Source organism: Dendropsophus ebraccatus, chromosome 13, assembly GCF_027789765.1.
Source record: "Dendropsophus ebraccatus isolate aDenEbr1 chromosome 13, aDenEbr1.pat, whole genome shotgun sequence".
NCBI lineage: Eukaryota > Metazoa > Chordata > Amphibia > Anura > Hylidae > Dendropsophus > Dendropsophus ebraccatus.
The window spans coordinates 30,338,889-30,350,192 of record NC_091466.1 but is presented as its reverse complement, the minus strand read 5'-3'; the positions used below and the strand labels follow the sequence as shown (position 1 = coordinate 30,350,192).

Genomic DNA, 11,304 nt, shown 5'->3' with positions numbered 1-11,304 from the left:
TAGTAGAGCAGTATTGGGGGTAGTAGTAGAGCAGTATGAGAGTAATATTGCGGGCAGTAGGAGAGCAGTATTGGGGGTAGTATTAGGGGCAGTAGGAGAGCAGTATTGGGGGTATTAGTGGGGTAGTATTGGGGGCAGTAGGAGAGCAGTATTAGGGGTAGTATTAGGGGGAGTAGTAGAGCAGTATTGGGGGTATTAGTAGTAGTATTGGGGGTAGTAGTACATCATGGAGACAAGCCCCCCCCCATAAATGTTATCCCCTGTAAGGTCCCCACCATTAATAGATCCCCCAACCCCATTAATTCCAGAATTCTGATTGTACAGTAGTTACCAAACTAATTAAAATAAAAAAAAGGATCCCCTATATACTCACCTAGTGATCTGGCCAGGCTTGTGTACAGCTCCTCTTCTCTCCGCTGCAGACGTGTGACGTCACCAGCGCGCGGGTGGCCGGAAACAGCGTGGCGGTGATTAACAAGGCAGACAGCCAATGGGCTGTCTGCTATTAGTGCGCCTGGGCTGTCGGCATCTCCCTCCTTCTCCTCCGGCCTGACGCTGCATGCGCTGGAAGGAGGCTGGGCGCGGGGACAGAGCCAGACATCCTCCTCCGGCCTGTTACTGGGTGAGTGGCTGGGGGGGACGGAGCAGGGGCGGAGCACAGGCGGACTTTATTCTCCTCCGGGCTCCGGACACAGGGTAGGCGGCCGCTGCAGCCCTTAACCTGCCTCTGGAATACCGGCCGGGGGGGGGGGGGGGGGGATGCGACGGATGCGGCGGCGCATGCGGCGGCGCATGCGGCGGCACAACTAGGATCACTGCAGCGGCTGTGTGTGCCCTGCTGTGTCAGTGTCAGTGTGCCGCTCCCATGATTACAGCTGGTGGCGCCGCCTGAGGCAGACATCTCAAGTCGCCTCATCATTGCGGCACCCCTGTCCATATGGGATATATGTGTAGTGACAGAGCTCACGAAGTGTCAGTACTGAGCATGCTCAGGATTTACCTGTCCTCCATATGGGATATATGTGTAGTGACAGAGCTCACAGTATGTCAGTACTGAGCATGCTCAGCATTTACCTGTCCCCCATATGGGATATATGTGTAGTGACAGAGCTCACAGTGTGTCAGTACTGAGCACGCTTAGGATTTACCTGTCCTCCATATGGGATATATGTGTAGTGACAGAGCTCACAGTGTGTCAGTACTGAGCATGCTAAGGATTTACCTATCCCCCATATGGGATATATGTGTAGTGACAGAGCTCACAGTGTGTCAGTACTGAGCATGCTCAGCATTTACCTATCCCCCATATGGGATATATGTGTAGTGACAGAGCTCACAGTGTGCCAGTACTGAGCATGCTCAGTATTTACAGCACTAGTGGGTGGGGCCTCATCCTAGTTCATGAATATTCATAACCGTTAACGGTTGCAGGAAACAACTGGCTTTAAAATGGCTGCCAACATCTACAACCCACAGCCAGTGTAAGTGCTCCTGTATCTGCCTCTCATCGCATTATTCACCATCACTGACATTAGGACATTGGTATAATGAACCATATGTCTAGTGTAAGCATCTTCTATTGTTCATATAGGTGACAGGATAGACACCATACTAATAGGGGACATCATAGAGGACATGCTTAGAAGAAAAGAAAGAAGACCAAATACTAGTAAGCGGATACGGATCTACACCATACCTTACAGATTTTGTAAGGAGATTATGAAAAGTCAAGTATGAAGTGAAATGTACAAACTATCTTTTGCCTTACCCATTTATACAGAACACACACCCAACCTGACAAGACCTAGGAAATAAATACAGACCCCAGATGATTGTCAGCAGAAAAAAGACCCTCCGGTCCATCGAGTCTGCCCCATATCATTTCCTTTCTTACTATCTTAGGATAGATATACGCTTATCCCAATCAGGTTTCTATTCAGTTACTGTAGATTTACCTACCACATCTCGAACTCCTGTGATCACAGGGGTCCCAGAGGTCAGACCCTATGTGACCATTTAATTATCCCCTATTCTGTGGAGTATAACCTCTATTCCTTTAAGTCTTAATAAGGTTTACCACAATCTTTGCTTTGGACCCATTCTACTTTATAAATACCTTTTTGTGGGTGACATCTCCAGATCAAACCCAACATTATGTGACCCTAGACCACTCCCTATAAAGTAATACAGAACCCAAATCAGACCCCATGAGGTAATACATACTCCAGACCACCTATACTGATACAAATACTAGACCACACCCCATAAAGTAATACAGAACCCAAATCAAACCCCACTAGGTAACACAGACCCCCGACCACCTATACTGATACAGACCCTAGACCACACCCCATAAAGTAATACAGAACTCAGATGAGACCCCCAGACCACCTATACTGATACAGACCCTAGATCAAACCCCATAACATGATACAGAAACCAGATTAAACTCCATAACGTGATACAGACCCCAGATTCCCTATGCTGATCCCGGCCCATGAACTATTACCAGGCCCTAAAATAAACACAGACACCAGTCCTTCTAAACAAATACAGACCACAAAACTGACTCGCAACACATCCCAGACTCTCTACATCAAAACAACTCCCTTACCAGAAACCCAAAAGGAATACAGACCCGGGCCAGACTTCTTGAACAATACAGCAATACATAAAATAAATACAGAGCCCATAAACTCTCCATATTCTCAGCATTTCTCATTACTGTTGCAGACGCCGGCTTATGGTTCCTTCTCTCTTCCAGCTCTAAAGCGGATCGGTGCATCCACACTTCCTGACTTGTGTTTCCGCTTCCTTTTCGGCAACAATGATGAGTTCAGGTTCTCAAGGATCTTCCTAGGAGCCACACTGGGATCCATCCTAGGACTTGGTAATGATAAATGTGACTGATGGTGAGAGAGGCGGACATTGTATAGTTGATGGGCTACATATCTGTGCATTGCATATTTCTTGTGTATGTTTAGATAAGCATACAATCCCTGCAAGAAAAATCTTGTGTCTCTTTTTATATGTGTCTGCAGGGGTCTACTTTTTAATAGTGCATCCAATGACTCTTCACGAGGAACAAAAGATAAACATCATGTATGGGCTATCAGGTAAACTCTCCATGTAACCGGTCATTGTATGGTAACACACTTTACAAGTTGCTCAGATCCATCTGAAATCCTTTGAGCTAATGGCTTCTTGTAGAGTTATAAAATCATGTTTTTCTGTCAAGCTCATGTCGTAGAGACTGTGCTGTGCTGCAGCATGCATGCCTTCTCCCTCTCCCAGGTCTGACTGCCCTGTATGAGGCAGTGCTAGAAGAAGTGGCATGAATGATGATGCCCAACACAATCTCTACGACTTTTGAGCTTTGAAGAAAACCATGATTTTATAACTTTACAGTCAGCTAAGAGACAGGTATCATTTGTTGTATCTCCCTATCAGCTACCTACCCATGTGAGCATTATATAGAGCTGACAGAGCCCCCTTAAATGCTTGGATCTTCTTTCTCACATATGTCATTCCACAGGGACATTTGCTTTAGGATGGGCAAATTCTGCCTACTTTCGCTGCTCCACCCTCGTCCTTATTCCGAATCTACTGGGAAACGAGGGTCGGACATACCTAACCATTGCTGTAATGGCCTCAATCTATGCAGGTAAAAAATAATATCTACTTATTCTAATTCATTTGATTCTATGCATTGGTTGGTGACATGGTCTCCATTTTTTCCAGGGCCAGTCGTAAACCTGCAAAATAATTTTGAAGAAATTGCTAGATCTATGAGCTGCACTGTGGACCAACAGATAAACTACACTAAAATAATGTGGAAACACAAGACAGAGCCCTTGAAGAAGATTGTTAAAGAACTACTGGTGAGTGACTGAGTGGGTCAATGGGATGGAAGGAACCTTAGAACACAGCTAGAGGGGTAACTTGTAATGCACAAACTGTAATGATATAGAACAGAGGGACCATTGTAGGTCCTCATAGACTGAAGGGCCCTGATGCAGCCATATCCTCTGTATCTCCTATTGATAGATCCCGGAACACAACTATACCCCATAGATGACAACCACAAGTTCCATATCATGTTGTCCAGTAACAATGTGGATTTGCTCTCTTGGCAATTTGAGCCCTGGAAACAGCTGAATAGTTGACACCTATTAAGTTGTATCTATTGACTTCTAGGAACTTTCTAAGGAGATTAGAAATAGAAGCAGTATTGTCTTAATGATGTTCAAACAATGGGAGAGTGAGGTGGAAAACACTGAGGGCTACAACAGAACAAAGGAAGAGGAACTGCTACATCAAGAAAAGATCAGGTCTACGCAGAAGAAGCTTGAGTTGAAGACCATGCTACGTTGTGAATGTAAGTATATGAGACTTGCAATTCATAACGGACTACTAAGCTCTTGGATGGAAATGGTCATTCTATTCTATGTATGGCGTTAAGGCGGTGGAGAAAAAAAAGCTCAAGCCTTCCAGTACTTATCAGCTGCTGTATGTACTGGAGTTTTCTTTCCAATTTGACACAGTGCTATGTGCTGCCACCTCTGTCCATGTCAGGAACTGTCCATAGCAGTAGCTAATGCCCATAGAAAACCTATCCTGCTCTGGACAGTTATTGTCATGGACAGAGGTGGCAGCAGAGAGCACTGTGTCAGACTAGAAGAATACACCACTTCCTGCAGGACATACAGAAGCTGATACGTACTGGAAAATTTGCATTTTCTTTAAAGGGGTAGTCCACCAAAAAATTCTTTTTTTCAAATCAACTGCTGCCATGAAGTGCCAGAGATTTGTAATTTACTTCTATTAAAAAATCTCAAGCCTTCCAGTACTTATCAGCTGCTGTATGCCCAACAGGAAGTTGTATTATTTCCAGTCTAGAGAGCAGGAGAGGTTTTCTATGGGGATTTGCTACTGCTCTGGACAGTTCCTGACATGGACAGAGGTGGCAGCAGACAGCACTGCGTCAGACTGGAAAGAAAACACCACTTCCTGCTGGACACACAGCAGCTGATAAGTACTGGAAGACTTAAGATTTTTTAATAGAAGTGAATTACAAATCTCTGGCACTTTATGGCACCAGTTGATTTGAAAGAAATTTTTTTTGGGTGGACTACCCCTTTAAATAGAAGTCATTACAAAATCTGTATTACTTTCTGGCATCAGTTGATTTGAAAACTATTTTTCCTCCAGAGTACCCCTTTAAGGCAAGGAAAGTGCCAAATAGCTCTTCTAAACTGATCATAGCATGTACTAGAGGTTGCAATTTTTTTTATCTGCCTAAAGCACCAAAGCAATGTCTTACTCTTGTATAGGAGCCTTGCAATTCACCTTGGACAACTTGGATGGAGATGCTTAAGGCAAGGGGCAGACAAGGCAGGTGTCCAAATAGCACCTGGCATAGCCCCTCTTCTGAAATGATCATAGCATGTACTAGAGCATGCAATTTGGCCGATCTACCTAAAGCACCAGAGCAATGTCTCACTCCTGCCCTTCCAATGTACGGTTGAGGCTTTCAGTATACCCGTATACCACACACTCCTCTTTAAAAGTTTAGGTACACGTTCAGCTAGTCTTTTCTCTTGCCTGTCAGATGTTGTTGAGCTCGGCATCAATAAATGTAAAGACTGGTTTGCTCAGAAGCATGAGGAGTGCATGCGCGTCATCTGGCTGCCTGTCCTGAATAGTCTGCTGTGTCTACCCATGAAGTTCTCATTTTTCTGCAACGTCATATACTGTAAGTATTAACAGGGATTTAAAGACGGTCTATCCGCACAATACAAATGCTCTAGAGGCTAAAGCTGAATATGGAGGCCATCACTTTACCCTTCTTACTGGGAAGGTCTGCACCTCAGATCCCATTCAGTCCTACAGGTTGTGTGGCCTAATCCGTCTATAACTTTGTTCTTGCTGTTATGTAAAGACTAGATAGGGCTGCCGCCTGCACTGACCTTGTTTCTTTTGTAGTGGTCAACAAGTGGTGCAAAGAAAGACTTCCACTAGAGGGCAACTTTGGTCAAGCCTTCGACTTGGTTAACAAAACAATGTACAATCTGGGCAAAAACTTCACTAGTGCTATAGTCATGAGGGTCAGTGTCACGTCTTATGCCATTTGTGATTGTATAGTCCTAGATCTCCTCTACAAACTCTTCTTGTATTTACAAATCCTGTGTCCTCTTTCCCCTTTCGCTTATTAAAACAGAAAGAAGAGCATACTGTGTTATTTGGAGTGAATATTTCCCAGCTCACCATGACTGAAGAAGTTATGGAAACCGTGAAGAAGAAGCAAGTGTGGGTTCTGAGGAAGATGGCCTACATCAACACCATCATGTCCTGCATGTTCATCTTCATATTCATCTCGTGAGCAGTCACTGGGTTAAAATTTTTTGTTACTTAAAGGGGTATTCAAAAATAATATTATATTTTTTTTAGAATACACCTTTAAGACTTGATTCCAAGTTTTCTTAGTGTCCGAGATTTGAGATCTTGTAGGTTGTTGTCACTAGGTCACACTCACAGTGGAAACTTTTGGTCATAAAAGGCCAACAAGTGTCTATAAAGTAGTGAGAAGAGACCCCTTGCATATCCTGAAGCTGATTTGTTTCCAACAATAACAATGGCTTCCACCACTGAATTAGTTGTTGGGACTGAGTCGCAAGCGCATGACAAAGATTCTGATACTTGTCAAATATGCTATGTGGCAATCCAAACCCTGTCTGAAGTTGTGCCAGACTTTCCACAACCCTCCATCATAGAGTTGGGATAACTTCTGTACTGCTGTGGTGCGGAAAATATAAAGGTGTTATCCAGCGCTACAAAGACATGTCCACTTTTCCCCCTCTCTTATCTCCAGATTGGGTGGGGTTTCAAACTCAGTTCCATTGAAGTAAATGGAGCTTAATTGCAAACTGCACCTGAACTGGAGACAAGAGAGGGGGAAAAGTTGCCATGTTTTTGTAGCGCTGGATAACCCGTTTAATCTGGCATATTTCTGTCAAATCATGGCAACATACAATCTCTAAATCTTGTAAACATATCAATGAGATCCAAGCTGACAAGTTGTGCCCTATGTATAACTGTGGCATTAGTGTAACTTTCAGGTTACAGCTGTCAACTTGCACCATATATTTTTATTTTATGAATACATTTCTCCAATATTGGAATCTGATAATGTAGTCAGGTATATACCCAGGTGCTAGCACACCAACATTTCTTGTATTACTATTAAGAGTTGTTGGGGGGGAGCTGTTCCAGGGGAGAACCAACTTCTCAGAATTCATGTGTAACCTGACCCCATGCAGCAATAATATTCATGACGGGGCCAACGTGACCTCTATACTCTTCTTTTCCTCACTCAGTGCTTACAGCTATACCTTTAACTATAACACCAACATCCTCCATGACAACTTTTATATCACCACCTACTTCAGGCAGATTGATGCTCGCAGGAGAAAACTGGTGAGTCATAAATATCACATTACAGATTCATCCACTGAGAAGGACAGATGCTGCCCATATACCTACATGGCTGACAGCTGTTCCTCCTGAGTTGCCCATTTATGTCCACATCAGTTCAGCCAAGCATCCATGTCTCATTATTAGGAAGTGAGACATTAGCTGCTTTCAGATATCTCTGGGGAGAATGCCAATTTTTCATCCTTTCCTCCGATGTCATCTACTGGGGAAAGGGGAGTCAGGAGTCCCCTCTAATTGGTAAGAGATTAGACGGCACTCTGTAATAACATGGTGCACGAGGAAAGGAATACAATCCCAATCACATAGTCCACGAATGAATCCCGGCACTCACGTGTTCTTTCCCACCAAAATTTTCCATTTCAGCTTACTATACTCCAGCTATAATCCAGCTGCACCCCACCACCCTTATCCCCTAGAGTTTGACATGATGACTACACAATAAAATATCCCATTGCTGTTGCATGTTTTCCCACCAATCGCTTGGCTTTTTATTTGCTTTTCTTAAATTGTACTTTTCCACAATATATTTTCTTCACAGAAAAAGAATCATTTATTGCCATTTCCAAACATGCAAAAGGTGGAGTTTGTGTATCCATTTAATCTTTGTGTGCAGAAACTTGAGATTGATAGCATGGTGAGTGCATTATACATGATATATGGGTGATGCTAAGCAAAGGACGTGGTGGTCGCTGGAGATGTTTCCTCTCTTCTACAGATGGCGGAGATATGGCAGTGCATTCCCTTCTTCTTTGTTTTCGTCTTGACAATGGGCTTTGACCGATTTCTTATCCATAGCTTCCAGATTATCCACAAACATTTCCAGATCACCAATTTGTTCCCAAGTGAGTACAGAGGCAGCCAGTGTTGATGGGCACATAAGGAATATGGGGTTATAGATATGGAGGAGCCATGTTCTGTTATGTCTTCACCGTCCTGGTCTGTATGAAGGACTACAGATACTATCCAGCAGCACATGGTTAGTAGATGTATAGCTATAGATGGTGCCTGTGATGCAGATTTGTTCTTATTGTGCTCTCTCTAGTTAACCGCAGGCTGGACGTAACAGTGCGTGGTGACACCTTTGTTGCTCGGCTTCTGCAGCGTACAGTTGAGGCATTTAACAGCACACCCAGTACCATAGACCTTGGCGACAACACAAGTAAGTGACCACACATCTGGAGGTCTATAGAATGCAGCACTGTAAGCTTGTGATATAAAGGTCCTCTAATATTAGTGGTTAAGGGACTTCACGCTGTGTCCTTATAAGAGATTGCTAAATTAGATTTATTGATTACATTAGGGCCCTATTACACAGGACGATTATTGTGTGGAAAACCTTTATAATGCTCAAATTTAACTGATAATCATCCTGTGTAATTGTAGGCAGCGATTGAAAAATTGTTTGAGTGTTGTTGATCATTGATTTAGATCTGACCCTAACATCATCGTTAATCGTTCGCCAAATCGTTCCTTCTTTTGCTGGGATCAAATTGAGTAAACGATCGTAATCGTAGCAACGATCATAACTTATGATTATTATGTTATGTTATTATGTGTTGTTAGGCAGATATCTTCAAGTTGCCCAAGCAGCAGGCAGGAGGTGCAGTCAGATGGTGCAAGGGTTAAGGCAGTCAGGGTTTGATTGTAATTTGGTAGACAGAGGTCAGAATGGACAGCAAGCATGCAGAGATGGTCAAATATACATGCAAGGGTCATTGCCAAACAAGATAGGAATGAGACATCTTTTCAGACTTAAAGGAAGCAAATGGATCTATTGCTCAGGCAATGAATGATGGAGAAGTGTTCTTAGAAAGCCTGGGGATGCTGGGTATACGCTGAAGCCAGGGTCCATGGGCCTTTTAAGAAGCATAGAGCCAGTGCATGAGTGAGACCCCCCATAGTGTTTATTTAGAAGCATCATGAGAGCAGTGATAGGGAGCAAGATGCTGGTGCCTTGGTATGCCTGCCATTACACTATATTAGGTTATACAGTATATATAGTTTGAAGCTAGGACTCAAAGTTCTCCTATTCCGCAGTGTGCCTTCCAAACCCATCCATCATGAGCTTCACCGAGTACATGTATTCCAGTTGGCCAACAATCGGACTCCTGTTACTGTGCCCAGTCCAGATATATAGCAACCGTCTACGCAGGGTGATTGCCTCCTTCTTCTTCCCAAAAGTAAGTCACATCCTTAGGATTTGAAGGGACCACTGGGAGTCCTAAAAAACACTAGAGGATAACGGAATGAACAGGAGCTGAGTAATGACATTTTCTGTCTGTGAATTAATTATTGGCGACTACTGCCTGTATGTATGGGCTATACAGGGTAGCTGTAATGTAAATCACTTTTATACATTGAGCTCCCTATTATTCCACATCTGCACAGTCTCCTCCTGAACGGTAGGGATAGGCGCAGAGGTTTCCTTGCACTGCTCATGGCTGCCAAACAGGTAACATCGTATATTTTTAGACACAAATTGTGCTTATTAAACATGGCAAAGAAGATGTAAATGGAAGACATCTTTCCGAAATCCTGTGCATATGACTTGCATCATTGCCCTGGCACAGTATGCTATTTCTGTTTTATACATCTATCTCCTTGTGTCTTTATTCCCATAGAGAGAAAAGCAGAGGGTGCTCTTTCTTTACAACCATCATCTAAGGAAGAAGAGATTTTACTTTTATAAAATACGCTGGAAGGTGATGAAAAAATCCAGAAGCAGACAGATATGGGTGAGATGTTAATAATGTCCGAGCTTTGAACTCTCTTTCTCCACCTTTATTCACACCTCACACAACCTGTCTGACTATACGTGCTTATTATTTCTTGGCCAGGAGAAAACCTTTTTCGGCAGATTCCATAAATATTTCCGCTGGACACGACTCATATTTCCATGGCGCTGCTTTGCCTGTGGAGCCAGTAGAAATAAAGACTCCTATGAATGCCAGAGCCCCAGATGCTGCACTGTATATTGTTATCATTGCTGGAGGGACCTGGACCGGGTCTGTTGGGCCTGTATCCCATATAAACAACACAAGCTGAACAAGGAGTATGGATACATATATGACTTGATGTGATGAGCTTTTTTACATGTGTCTCACTATTATGGTTACCTATAAAACCTTTATTCTGCTTCTGATGGCCTTTCATTTGGTTGTATGTTAGCGGATCAGACAATGTTTTCCAAAGTGAGCAATACTGCCCAATGGATGATGGTGGAATCAGGGGTTCCAGGGGATAGGTAGTAACCTCGGGTGCAATTGGGGGAAGATAGAAAAGGGTGCAGTAGAAGCTTAAAGAAAAGACAGGATTCAGATGTATATCCGTCCATATTTGCCCAGACTCATTGACTGAAATGGGTGGATCCATGCCAAACAAGGCCTGTTTTATGGCTTGCCAATGTTTATTTCCAGCATGCATCAACACCCTTTTACTGATCTGTAGGATCTACAGATATGTAAAAGGACCCATTAAAAACAATGGGTACTATGCTGTCTGCAATTACTGATCTGTAATTGCGGACAGTATAATACTGATGTGTTAAAGGGGCCTTAGCTTCCCTCTGTCACATAGAATAGTCACATCCCATCCTATTTTCTGCACCTCTGTGTGTGCAAGAAAACTTATAGCCTGTTTTTCCACACTGACGACTTTCACTACACGTGAAAAGCATTTTACATCATCTACTTGTATTGTACTGCACTGTAATTTTACTACGGATGCAACAAAATCTACACTGCAAATCCCACCATGTTTCTATGTACACGTTCATCACTTGGCAATATAAGGGAGGTCACTTCTGGCACT

General features: G+C 43.3%; 1 protein-coding gene across 4 annotated transcripts; it reads left to right on the top strand.

The window, feature by feature from the left end:
- Positions 1-1,406: 1,406 nt before the first annotated feature.
- Positions 1,407-10,633, top strand: DCST1 (DC-STAMP domain containing 1). 4 transcript variants are annotated; one of them, XM_069949943.1, is made up of 17 exons: positions 1,407-1,481; positions 1,592-1,669; positions 2,765-2,890; positions 3,042-3,116; positions 3,536-3,664; positions 3,742-3,881; positions 4,198-4,378; positions 5,612-5,755; positions 5,986-6,107; positions 6,221-6,378; positions 7,377-7,476; positions 8,033-8,128; positions 8,210-8,336; positions 8,537-8,653; positions 9,532-9,674; positions 10,116-10,229; positions 10,332-10,633. In XM_069949943.1, the coding sequence occupies exons 2-17, from the start codon at positions 1,636-1,638 to the stop codon at positions 10,572-10,574; spliced, it is 2,049 nt and encodes a 682-aa protein (XP_069806044.1). In that variant the 5' UTR covers positions 1,407-1,481; positions 1,592-1,635; the 3' UTR covers positions 10,575-10,633. The 4 variants fall into 4 exon arrangements, with proteins under 4 accessions (XP_069806044.1, XP_069806043.1, XP_069806047.1 ...); XM_069949942.1 differs by having other exon boundaries at positions 1,592-1,708; XM_069949946.1 differs by lacking the exon at positions 1,407-1,481 and having other exon boundaries at positions 1,614-1,669; positions 2,734-2,890.
- The last annotated feature ends 671 nt before the right edge of the window (positions 10,634-11,304 follow it).

Bases quoted from the DNA above. Each gene is read 5' to 3' on its own strand.
- DCST1 (XM_069949942.1), top strand. From the start codon at position 1,636: ATGCTTAGAAGAAAAGAAAGAAGACCAAATACTAGTAAGCGGATACGG. The intron at 8,129-8,209 runs GTGAGTGCATTA...TCTCTTCTACAG, and splicing joins AACTTGAGATTGATAGCATG to ATGGCGGAGATATGGCAGTG. The intron at 9,675-10,115 runs GTAAGTCACATC...TTATTCCCATAG, and splicing joins CCTCCTTCTTCTTCCCAAAA to AGAGAAAAGCAGAGGGTGCT.